The sequence below is a fragment of the Salmo trutta genome, chromosome 3 (genome assembly GCF_901001165.1).
Source record: "Salmo trutta chromosome 3, fSalTru1.1, whole genome shotgun sequence".
NCBI lineage: Eukaryota > Metazoa > Chordata > Actinopteri > Salmoniformes > Salmonidae > Salmo > Salmo trutta.
The window spans coordinates 67,160,886-67,173,529 of NC_042959.1; the positions used below are offsets into that span (position 1 = coordinate 67,160,886).

Here is a 12,644-nt window from a genome sequence, read left to right on the forward strand (position 1 = left end):
CATCGTCCGGCCGGGTTAGGGTTTGGCCGGGGTAGGCCGTCATTGTAAATAAGAATTTGTTCTTAACTGACTTGCCTAGTTAAATAAAGGTTCCTTTTTTTTTAAATGGTCCCACCTGATCTCACCTCCTGCCTGCCTTCCATATTTGAGGACATGTGTTTTGATTGTTAGAACGGTCACTTGACTATCTTATCAATACAATAGACACTTTGGTTTGCTTCCGTTTAGATCCTTAAGTATGGTAAAAGGTTTCCATTGTAAAAGTTTTCCAACGGAAACCGCCTAATGAATACACGCCAGGTGATGTCATGTTTTGTGGATCATGTGATATTGTCTGTGTGAAGAATGGCTGACCAAGCTGTGACTGCTGAGAGAGGGTGAGTGTTTTTTTTTTAATAAACAAACTTAGAACCACTCTTTTATATATAACAATATTGATAAAAGCGACCCACAAAAAGTTAATCATGATACAATACGTTTCCCTTGTTATTAGCTAGTCCTAGCATGTTGATCGTTCCTGTTTGTCGTCAAGCACCTGTAGACTGAAGTTAATTTTCAGTTGACTTTGTTGCCATTTCATGACTTGACATGTGTCAGTCGCCTTGTTTATAGTTTATGCCGGGCTCGGGCGCAAGTCGGAGCTAGGAAACTCAGACATTACTACTTGCTAATTAGTTGAACGCGGCAGGTGATTGACAACAACAAGTTAGAAAGTCGGAAATTTCCGAGGTTCCTAGTTCCGACTAGCACGTGAAAATGGCATTGGTCCGCGTCAAAAAGTCATGAAACCGACGGAGCGGTTTAAAGCTTGAAATGAACAGCTGTGCTGGAATGCGAACAATATGGGTGTCAGTTCTGACGGTATGGAGCGGGAGGACGACGGGAATGGTCGGTAGTGGAAACACATAGGATGAAGAGAGATCATGATACAGAAAGCAGTGAGGCGTCTAGTGAAGAAAGCATAAAGAGGGCCAAGGTATGGAACAAGAGTAGTGATGTGTTGGAGTGGAAAGCGGTGATAGTGTTTGATGAGACCACAGGGTGTAAGTTAGGCCCTATCTGACTAACTAATGCCGTAGAGAAAGAGGTAGGTGAAGTGAAATTAGCTCGGTTCATTGGAAATGGTAGATTGTTAATATAGTGTGGTAGCCAGGCTCAGCAAGAGACTATTCTGAAAATGGGAAGAAGATTAAAAGCCATGTCCCTGGTGCTTATGCTAGATTGAGGGGAGTCATCACTGGGGTCCCAATATCTATGTCCATAGATGATGTTAAAGACAATGTGAAGGGAGGCAGAGTGATTGAGGCCAAAAGGTTGATCAGTAGGAAAGAGTGTTAAAGAAGTGAAAGCTTATCAGTGATGCTGAGATTTGATAAAGTCTTGCTGAGAAAAGTACAGATCGGATTCCTTACTTTCAATGTTAGATAATTTGTCCCATATGCACTGCAGTGTTTTAAATGCCAAAGAATGTAGCTGCTCAGTGTAAAGGAAAGAAAAGATGTGGCGGAGGGACACATGGTTACGGTGAATGTGGAAGCAATGTGAAGGTTAAGTGCTGTAATTGTGAGGGAGAACAGTGTAGCATTTGGTGGATGCCAGGTACAGAGAGAGGCTCGGAGATATAGGATCAGTCGTGATGTATGCAGAAGCCGTGAAACCGATTGGTAGAACTACAGAGCGGACTGATGGACTTTACATGGATGTACTTGTAGTAAGTGGACCTACTGTTGTGGCTGGTGCTTCTGATGGTTTGGAGGCCTGTAAAGAAATCTTGTGCTCATTCGTGTGTGGTGTCAAAGGACACTTTGATAATGAATGAAGTTGACTTCATAGCTTTTATTGGTAAGGTTATTAATGCGACTCGGGTTGTAGAAAGCAGAAGGTTATTGTGGAGACGGCAAAAGAGATATTGGGAGTAACAGATGTTACTGTTGAAATGGTTGTTGACATGCTGAACAATCCTAAGGGTGGAGTGTTTCAGCGTGATACAGATACATTTTAATGGGGTTGGGGAGGGGGGAGGGTGGAGTGTTTCAGCATGATACAGATACATTTTAATGGGGTTAGGGAGGGGGGAGGGGGAGGGTGGAGTGTTTCAGCGTGATACAGATACATTTTAATGGGGTTAGGGAGGGGGGGAGGGTGGAGTGTTTCAGCGTGATACAGATACATTTTAATGGGGTTAGGGAGGGGGGAGGGTGGAGTGTTTCAGCATGATACAGATACATTTTAATGGGGGGGGGAGGGTGGAGTGTTTCAGCATGATACAGATACATTTTAATGGGGGGAGGGAGGGGGGAGGGTGGAGTGTTTCAGCGTGATACAGATACATTTTAATGGGGTTAGGGAGGGGGGAGGGTGGAGTGTTTCAGCATGATACAGATACATTTTAATGGGGTTAGGGAGGGGGGGAGGGGGGAGGGTGGAGTGTTTCAGCGTGATACATATATATTTTAATGGGGTTAGGGGGAGGGGGGAGGGTGGAGTGTTTCAGCGTGATACAGATACATTTTAATGGGGTTAGGGAGGGGGGGAGGGGGGAGGGTGGAGTGTTTCAGCGTGATACAGATACATTTTAATGGGGGGGGGGAGGGGGGAGGGTGGAGTGTTTCAGCATGATACAGATACATTTTAATGGGGGGGGGGGAGGGTGGAGTGTTTCAGCATGATACAGATACATTTTAATGGGGGGGGAGGGTGGAGTGTTTCAGCATGATACAGATACATTTTAATGGGGGGAGGGAGGGGGGAGGGTGGAGTGTTTCAGCGTGATACAGATACATTTTAATGGGGTTAGGGAGGGGGGGGAGGGGGGAGGGTGGAGTGTTTCAGCATGATACAGATACATTTTAATGGGGTTAGGGAGGGGGGGGGGGGGGGAGGGTGGAGTGTTTCAGCGTGATACAGATACATTTTAATGGGGTTAGGGAGGGGGGGAGGGGGGAGGGTGGAGTGTTTCAGCGTGATACAGATACATTTTAATGGGGTTAGGGAGGGGGGAGGGGGGAGTGTTTCAGCATGATACAGATACATTTTAATGGGGGGGGAGGGTGGAGTGTTTCAGCATGATACAGATACATTTTAATGGGGGGGAGGGTGGAGTGTTTCAGCGTGATACAGATACATTTTAATGGGGTTAGGGAGGGGGGGAGGGTGGAGTGTTTCAGCATGATACAGATACATTTTAATGGGGGGGGAGGTTGGAGTGTTTCAGCATGATACAGATACATTTTAATGGGGGGAGGGAGGGGGAGGGTGGAGTGTTTCAGCGTGATACAGATACATTTTAATGGGGGGAGGGTGGAGTGTTTCAGCATGATACAGATACATTTTAATGGAGGGTGGAGTGTTTCAGCGTGATACAGATACATTTTAATGGGGTTAGGGAGGGGGGAGGGTGGAGTGTTTCAGCGTGATACAGATACATTTTAATGGGGTTAGGGAGGGGGGAGGGTGGAGTGTTTCAGCGTGATACAGATACATTTTAATGGGGTTAGGGAGGGAGGGGTTTGGGGGGAGGGTGGAGTATTTCAGCGTGATACAGATACATTTTAATGGGGTTAGGGAGGGGGAGGGGGGAGGGTGGAGTGTTTCAGCGTGATACAGATACATTTTAATGGGGTTAGGGAGGGGGGAGGGTGGAGGGTGGAGTGTTTCAGCGTGATACAGATACATTTTAATGGGGGGAGGGAGGGGGGAGGGTGTCTTTGACAATGTCATATCTCAAGATGTTTTAGTTGTTGTTTACATAGACTACTTATAGGCCCTTTTAAATATCTGTGTTTCTATTTTCTGATCTTAATTTAGGACAATTCCATGGTAACGGAATTATCCTGAGAAATTCTATGGTCGTGGAATTATGCTCAGACTCAGATTTTTCACTTTAAAATGTATACCAAACAAAAAAAACATTGATTTCAAAGTTTAACAAACCATAGAACTCTATGCAAAAGGACTTAACAATTTCCACAGAAAATATACAGGAAGAACTGTGCAGATATGAAGTTTGGTAACAGAATAAAACCCAGGGAGATTTTACCATAATTCTGTTACCAAACTTAGCATCTGCACTGTTTTTCCAGTAAATTGTTCAAAGTAGTCATTGTGCATAGAGTTGGTTTGTTAAACTTCTAGATCAATATTTTTTTGATTGGCATACATTTTAATTCAGCTACCGTGGAAATGCCATATTGACAATCTCCAAAATGCCTAAAGTAAAATGTTTTAGGAAAGCTTGAAAGCTTTGTTCAAGGGTTTTTGTAAGCCTATAGGCCAGTACACTACAACCTTCTCTACTACTGCAACCCACTTTCAAGAACCAATTATCCAATACCTTACCGTTCTTATCTGTTTCTTATTTTGGATGTAACTAAGTCCAATGCAGCGAATCCCCAACACTAACTGCATTTTTCCATTCAATTAACACAAGCATATATGATTAATAAGGCTATTGCATGTAGTCCCTGGCATATAACATCCCTTTTTCCACTCTGTTTTTTAGTTTGTTTTTTGGCTGCAGACTGGCTCAGCGAATACTGATGTTTCTTGGTATTCATAGTCTTTTCTACAATTTGTTGACTTTCCTGGACAGAACGTTGAGGTAACCTACCTACCTACCGGTGTGATTGTCAGACTAACTCCACCTCCCTGGCTGCACCCCACTCATATGCTGCTAGTGCAGCTCTAACTCCCTGCTGCATGCAGTGCTTGAGGCAGGAAGTAACATCCCTGGCAGTTCAATCAGTTAACAAACCCTGCATGTCATTTTCTTTTCACCTATCCCCGAAGCATGTTTACCAGTTCTTTTTTTTACATTTAATGTCTTGTCTCCTTTTTGCTGTGAAATATTCCAACAGTCAGCAACATCACTCCTGACTACCCATGTAATCCCAGACCGTAGAGGCTATAGCCTAGGCTGGTTGATGAGTTGTCTGTCTATGCAGGTCCTGGACTTCCACAGCATGGATCACCAGCTGGCTGCCCTCCTGGTGCCCCACCTCCCAGAACCAGCTCAAGACTGCAGAGGAGAAGATGCTGCAATGTAAGGAATTCCTCTCTCCTTCACCCTCAAACTGTATTTCCATCCATGGCCAATTTGTGGATTATTATGTGTGGATCCGTCTCATCCCCAGGCATCACAGGCAAGGTGTCCCAGCAGTATGTCCCAATCTCGGATGGTAACATGCTGTGGACCCTCACATTGAATGGAAACATGAAGCAGCAGACTCCCCTGGTGCTGCTGCATGGCTTCGGTGGAGGGGTGGGCCTGTGGGCCCTCAACCTAGACGCCCTGGCCCAACAGGTTAGTCTCTGAAGCACTGAGGAAGTTCTCCTCTGAGAGACCATGTAAAGGGGTGTAGTACGACAGAGTCTAGATAGAAACTAGTCCACGTTGCCACATATCAAACCACTGAAGTATTTTGCATGGTTGGGGCTCTGAACAGGTTGTTATAAGCATATTTCTGATGTTTATGCAAGGATGAATAAGGTACCAAACTAACAGTGCAGGCTACAGAAAGGTAGTCCGACAAGGTAGAGAGAGACACGAAAAACAAGGAAATGCCTCTTCTGAGGGGAAACTTCATTTCTACTCACAGCCAATCAAATGCAAAATCCAATACTGAATTTCTCCAGACATCCAAAAGAGATTTGGAAGGATGGTCACAGGAAACTACCAACAGGTCAACTGGTCAACTACATCTGCTATATATAACTAGCTCTAATTGTTGTCTGGCTGCTATATATTTTGTGTATGCTTTCTTTTTAACACTGTGACTTGTATTTTTAGTACGTTTTATCATGTTGTGTAGTGCCTTTATAAATAAAATGAATTTTCATTATTATTATTGTTAATAACAGAGGCCAGTCTATGCCTTTGACCTGCTGGGCTTCGGCCAGAGCAGCAGGCCCTACTTCAGCTCCGACGCCAAGGAGGCTGAGGCCCAGTTTGTGGACTCCATCGAGCAGTGGAGGGCTAAAGTCGGCCTGGAAGCCATGGTCATGCTGGGACATAACTTTGGAGGTTATTTGGCAGCTGCTTATTCGCTCAAGTATCCCACCAGGCAAGTATCACCTGAGACCACCCAACACTTTCCTCAGTTCAGTACCATAGACAGGTTTCAATATGAATGGCTGTTTTATTCCTTAGTATTTTGCCACCTTCTTGGTTAAAGATAGAATACTGCGTGTATTTAGGCAGTCCTTGGTTCACCCTCCTACGCTTGACTAATTCTGTACATCCCAGACCTCACGGTATGTTGGTATGCAGGTGCTAACCTCTGATAACATGAATGTCTTTAAAAAGTGTCCCCTCTGTGCTGTATCTCAACTGAATCATCTTCTCTCACTGTGTTGCTAAGATTTCAGCAGGAACCTAACTCATTATGGCTGTTTGATAAATGTCTCCAAAACCTCATCACACTCAGATCAGAACACCTTAAAGCAGCCAGCCACATCCTGTCCTTCTAGTATTAAAGCAGCCAGCCACATCCTGTCCTTCTAGTATTAAAGCAGCCAGCCAGCCACACCCTGTCCTTCTAGTATTAAAGCAGCCAGCCAGCCACATCCTGTCCTTCTAGTATTAAAGCAGCCAGCCAGCCAGCCACATCCTGTCCTTCTAGTATTAAAGCAGCCAGCCAGCCAGCCACATCCTGTCCTTCTAGTATTAAAGCAGCCAGCCAGCCACATCCTGTCCTTCTAGTATTAAAGCAGCCAGCCAGCCAGCCAGCCACATCCTGTCCTTCTAGTATTAAAGCAGCCAGCCAGCCAGCCACATCCTGTCCTTCTAGTATTAAAGCAGCCAGCCACATCCTGTCCTTCTAGTATTAAAGCAGCCAGCCACATCCTGTCCTTCTAGTCTTAAAGCAGCCAGCCACATCCTGTCCTTCTAGTCTTAAAGCAGCCAGTCACATCCTGTCCTTCTAGTGTTAAAGCAGCCAGCCAGCCACATCCTGTCCTTCTAGTATTAAAGCAGCCAGCCAGCCACATCCTGTCCTTCTAGTATTAAAGCAGCCAGCCAGCCACATCCTGTCCTTCTAGTCTTAAAGCAGCCAGCCAGCCACATCCTGTCCTTCTAGTCTTAAAGCAGCCAGCCACATCCTGTCCTTCTAGTGTTAAAGCAGCCAGCCAGCCACATCCTGTCCATCTAGTCTTAAAGCAGCCAGCCAGCCAGCCACATCCTGTCCTTCTAGTCTTAAAGCAGCCAGCCAGCCAGCCACATCCTGTCCTTCTAGTCTTAAAGCAGCCAGCCAGCCAGCCACATCCTGTCCTTCTAGTCTTAAAGCAGCCAGCCAGCCAGCCACATCCTGTCCTTCCAGTATTAAAGCAGCCAGCCAGCCAGCCACATCCTGTCCTTCTAGTATTAAAGCAGCCAGCCAGCCAGCCACATCCTGTCCTTCTAGTATTAAAGCAGCCAGCCAGCCAGCCACATCCTGTCCTTCCAGTATTAAAGCAGCCAGCCAGCCAGCCACATCCTGTCCTTCTAGTATTAAAGCAGCCAGCCAGCCAGCCACATCCTGTCCTTCTAGTATTAAAGCAGCCAGCCAGCCACATCCTGTCCTTCTAGTCTTAAAGCAGCCAGCCAGCCACATCCTGTCCTTCTAGTCTTAAAGCAGCCAGCCACATCCTGTCCTTCTAGTGTTAAAGCAGCCAGCCAGCCACATCCTGTCCTTGTAGTGTTATCTGAGTATCCTTATTGGCTCTGAATTAAGGACAAAATGCTCTTAATCTGACTGGGGCACTTTGGCTATGTTTAGACAGGCAGCCCAATTCTGTTATTATTTTTCCACTAATTGGTCTTTTGACCACTCATCTTTTCACATCAGAATATTTTCAGAGCTGATCTGATTGGTCAAAAGACCAATTATGGAAAAAATATCAGAATTTGTCTGGCAGTCTAAACGCCGCCTTTATTTCTCCTGTTCAGTTCACCGATGGACAGACCACTTAATAAACTGTGCCCTAGTGGTTTAGATTATTTCTTTTCCAGGTCTTTCAATACGACCTCAACTTATTTTGTTCACAACCATAGAGGCGTTTCAGTTATTTCAGATTGTTGTTGATGGAGGAGTATGGTCTTTCCTCTTCACTGTCCTGTAGGGTAAAGCACATGGTGCTGGTTGAGCCGTGGGGCTGACCTTTCCTCTTCACTGTCCTGTAGGGTGCAACACATGGGGCTGACCTTTCCTCTTCACTGTCCTGTAGGGTGCAACACATGGTGCTGGTTGAGCCGTGGGGCTGACCTTTCCTCTTCACTGTCCTGTAGGGTGCAACACATGGGGCTGACCTTTCCTCTTCACTGTCCTGTAGGGTAAAGCACATGGTGCTGGTTGAGCCGTGGGGCTGACCTTCACTGTCCTGTAGGGTGCAACACATGGCGCTGGTTGAGCCGTGGGGCTGACCTTTCCTCTTCACTGTCCTGTAGGGTAAAGCACATGGTTCTGGTTGAGCCGTGGGGCTGACCTTTCCTCTTCACTGTCCTGTAGGGTAAAGCACATGGTGCTGGTTGAGCCGTGGGACTGACCTTTCCTCTTCACTGTCCTGTAGGGTAAAGCACATGGTGCTGGTTGAGCCGTGGGGCTGACCTTTCCTCTTCACTGTCCTGTAGGGTAAAGCACATGGTGCTGGTTGAGCCGTGGGGCTTACCTGAGCGTCCAGACACAGAAGACCAGGACAGGCCCATCCCTGTGTGGATCAAAGCCCTGGGAGCCATTGTGAGCCCTTTCAACCCCCTGGCAGGGCTACGTCTGGTGGGGCCACTGGGTAAGACTGGCAGCCTGTCTGACTAGATGGATGACAGACATAGAAATACTACTCTAAATTACATTTCAATTATATACCTGTCTGACTGGATAACTGCATTGTTTATGGGATGGAGTTTTTACCAGCCTTCAAACCCACCTCCTTTGTTCTTCAAGGTCCCACACTTGTTTCAACTCTAAGACCAGACTTCAAGAAGAAATACTTGTCCATGTTCAACGACGACACGGTCACAGAGTATATCTATCACCTGAACGTCCAGACTCCCAGGTTAGTCCCACTCTCTCTCTATTTAGTTCCTGTTTGAGTTCACTGGCTTTTTATCTCCACTTACTCTGTCTGAGTAAGTCTGTCTGAGTGAGTTTCAATACAGTTCATGACAATGTTTTCCTCTTAGACCATAATGAAGAAGATGTTATGATTACGATTATATGGACTGGAAGCACTTCAATTCTGAAATGCTTTTTTAATATAGGCTGTGATTTTCATTTGTCTCACACCCTTACTTCAGTGATAATGTTAGTTTTGCTCTGTTGTAGAGGTGAGTTCAAAGTAGCTGCTTATTAACGATTATTCTGAGAAGATCAGATTATCATATACCTTACTGCTGTACTTCACCCTCTTTAGTAATAATCATGTTTGTTTACTCTGTTGCAGTGGTGAGACAGCCTTCAAGAACATGACCATCCCATACGGGTGGGCCAAGAGGCCTATGCTGCAGAGGATTGGCCTGCTCCATGCTGACATCCCTATTACTGTGATATATGGGTCACGCTCCAGCATCGATGGTAACTCGGGCAACGCTATCAAAGGAATGAGGCCAAACTCTCATGTGGAGATCATAGTACGTTTCAATTCCTATAAGCTGAACACTTAAGATGCTGTCTGTGTGTGGTTGTCTAGTAATGCGTGAGGCAGCTGGCTCAACTTTTATATTCACATTTATTCAGCAGGTGGCAGGAAAAAAAGGGAATTGACGTGTTAAATCCTAGATGAATATGATTCTCCAGAATGTGTATCTGATCTCATATTTCTATTCCTCCTCTCTCCCAGGCTATCAGAGGGGCGGGCCACTACGTCTATGCTGACCAGCCAGAGGACTTCAACCACAGAGTGCTTCAGGTGTGTGACGCACTGGGCTGAGGGGGGGGGGGGGCACTAGTTAACCTGCGGAGAGCGATGTGTTATACCCATCATGCCCATAGCTTGTCCTCTCAGTGAGCATGTGATCTGTAAGTATAGAGAGGAGAGGACTGGGCATACAGCTCAATAGGGCTTTTTTTTACCTGGATCATCCTCACTTTAGGTCCTCAGTAGTAGACCTACCACCACCAGCACAGCAGGCCTGCTAACTAGGGAAGGACCCCGTGTTGAAAAGATGATTCTCCTGGATTGTTTGGTTTGACACTTTTGTATTCATTCTACTGACAAAAGAGAATGGCTCATAGTTTTTACTGCTTGTTGGGATTTTGGTCATTCTGTGATAAGTGAGTGTCAGCTTTTAATCTGCTGTTTTAAGAAATGTGATTTTCAGAACGATACAGACTACAATTTGACCACTTGTGGATTATTCTCATTCTGTCAAAGATCCTTCGTGCGATTATTTAGAGATGTTTCATTTGCGTCATAACAGCTCATGTAGATATGACCACGGACCATAGAGATTTGATTTAAATACACATGATTGTGGAACTTTTAGACCTCTGGTTTTGCTGATGGGCTCCTGAGTGGAGTAGCGGTCTGAGGCACTTAATCCCAGTGCTTCATCTCAATTCCAGGCTGTATCACAACCGGCCGTGATTGGCAGTCCCATAGGGCGGCGCCCAATTGGCCCAGCGTCGTCCGGGTTAAGGTTTGGCCGGGGTAGGCCGTCATTGCAAATAAGAATTTCTTAACTGACTTGCCTCGTTAAATCAAGGTTAAATAAATACCAAATTTAAAAAAATTTCCCCATGACAACCGAAGTGCCTTTTTAATGACCTAGTATGTGACCAGGGACTACAGTCATTGGTGCTGCTTTTTGGTCTTGTCTTTTTATGTGTCCTTTTGCAAGTGGTCATTTTCACTTCAAGATGTTATAATTATGTTCTCATTCATAGTGTTTTGGCTCTTGTTGTGGTCTAGTGTTAAAATAATCCAGTTATTAATAGCTAGCGTGTGCAGGTGAAGGAAACAGGTTTGAGAAACAAAGCATCATAATCTAGTAATTGAAGACAACTTCTCCTCAGCTGCCATTGTGGGGAAAGTAGGTTCGGCCTCAATAAATCCCATTCATTCATTGCAACAGTATTTGATAGTATTACTAGGCACCTATCCAGGGTCTGAGTCTGGAAAAGCACAGTATCTAGGTCTAAGATCAGTTAGCATAGCTATAGCAGCCTGTCTGCTTATTTCATATAGGTGACATCTTCAGCTAATATCTCTGTGTGTGACGTTGCAGATTGGGTGGGTTGCTTAGAATTTTACAGCCACTTTACCCAGTGCAACCTTTTTTTTAAATCTAAAGCACTGTTTACTAGATGTGCTGAGCCCAAGGATAAGGTTAGATTAACTCCTGAACATGTGGATGCCTTTGTATTGTTGTCCTTCATATCATTGTACGTCTCCAATCACAATCCAATTACCGTGGGGAAGAACAAATGGTGCTTCTCTCTATTCATGTATTATAAAATACCTGTAAATAATAAAGATTATATTATGATTTTGGTGGCCTTTGTTTTGTGACACATGTATATCTAGACTTGTTGTTGTGAAGATCACCAATATTTCAGTGTAAAACACTACTACCCTTACAGGCATTCTGTCTGAAAACCACCTTTACAAATAAAGATTGCAGTAAAAGTGGAGTAACTGCAGTCGATTGTGGTGTTTTGGACGCAGTAATTGCAGAACAACTGAAGTGTACTGCAGTCAGAGTGCAGTGTAACTGCAGTTACACTTCAAAATTACTGCAGTAAAAAAACTTATTTTGGATGCAGTATTTGTTACTGCAGTTATCCTGCACTCTCACCGCAATTCATTTTCTTAAGGCCACACTGGATATATTCCCATCTACCATGCTTGTAGCTCACTCTATTGTGTGCTGTCTGTTTGTGGTGTCTATTGGGTGCTGTCTGTTTGGTGTCTATTGTGTGCTGTCTGTTTGTGTAGTCTGTGTCCATTCATTGTTGTCACGGTGACTTTATCAAGCATTTTTTTATCCACACTGATTTCTGTTCAAAGAGGAGAGCTAATCTCAACCGCTTTCGTTCCTATGAATTGTTCCTTTGAGAGATATGAGTCCCACTGTGTGGAATGTGGTCGTCAGAGCTCAAGAGGAAGAACACGGAAGCTTTTTAGTACCCATAAAAGTACAAAACTACAACATGGACATCAGTGTGACGGTCAGGGGTAGACTTTACACCATTCTGGGTTATTTGTTATTGTGCTCTAAAATGAAGCAAAGCAAAGGTGAACATTTGTCAATACTTCCCCCAACCACGTTGACATGTCAGAGCTGCTAACTGTGGCTTAGTAAGAGGAATGGTTCGTATCTGTGATGAGGGCAGGCCTTGTATTTCAGTACATGACCACTAGAGGGAAACCTCCCTCAGACCAGGAAGGGGAGGGAGGGAGGGAGCCTGCCTTGCTGAAGTGCAGTTAGCGACTCATCAAGGTCAATGTTACATCATTCAGTTCTGCTTCTCATCCTATGACCACTTAAAATATCAATAGGCTGTGTAAAAGGAAGAATGGTATTTTTTTCTGCAGTAGGGTCTATATATGGCTGCCATAGGCTAAAGAAGAAAAGGCTGCAGCGTTGAATTTCAACTTGCTCCATTACAGTGAGCAGTTTGACGTTTATTGGGATGAGTCTTGTCCTGGAGGCCCAACTGAAAGATTTCCTC

At 44.9% G+C, this 12,644-nt stretch overlaps 1 protein-coding gene across 2 annotated transcripts; it reads left to right on the forward strand.

The window, feature by feature from the left end:
* Positions 1-282: 282 nt before the first annotated feature.
* Positions 283-11,458, forward strand: LOC115185010 (1-acylglycerol-3-phosphate O-acyltransferase ABHD5). 2 transcript variants are annotated; one of them, XM_029745616.1, is made up of 10 exons: positions 320-377; positions 4,502-4,600; positions 4,944-5,041; positions 5,133-5,302; positions 5,860-6,062; positions 8,606-8,760; positions 8,916-9,027; positions 9,415-9,601; positions 9,811-9,879; positions 10,064-11,458. In XM_029745616.1, exons 1-10 carry the CDS (start codon positions 346-348, stop codon positions 10,160-10,162), a joined length of 1,224 nt encoding a protein of 407 aa, XP_029601476.1. In that variant the 5' UTR covers positions 320-345; the 3' UTR covers positions 10,163-11,458. The 2 variants fall into 2 exon arrangements, with proteins under 2 accessions (XP_029601480.1, XP_029601476.1); XM_029745620.1 differs by lacking the exon at positions 4,502-4,600 and having other exon boundaries at positions 283-377.
* Positions 11,459-12,644: the final 1,186 nt, after the last annotated feature.

What these genes read in the sequence shown, in the direction of transcription:
- LOC115185010 (XM_029745616.1), top strand. Translation starts at nt 346, where the DNA reads ATGGCTGACCAAGCTGTGACTGCTGAGAGAGG. An exon ending in AGAGGAGAAGATGCTGCAAT is followed by an intron (nt 5,042 to 5,132) that starts GTAAGGAATTCC and finishes TCTCATCCCCAG; the next exon opens with GCATCACAGGCAAGGTGTCC. An exon ending in TCAACCACAGAGTGCTTCAG is followed by an intron (nt 9,880 to 10,063) that starts GTGTGTGACGCA and finishes TCCTCACTTTAG; the next exon opens with GTCCTCAGTAGTAGACCTAC.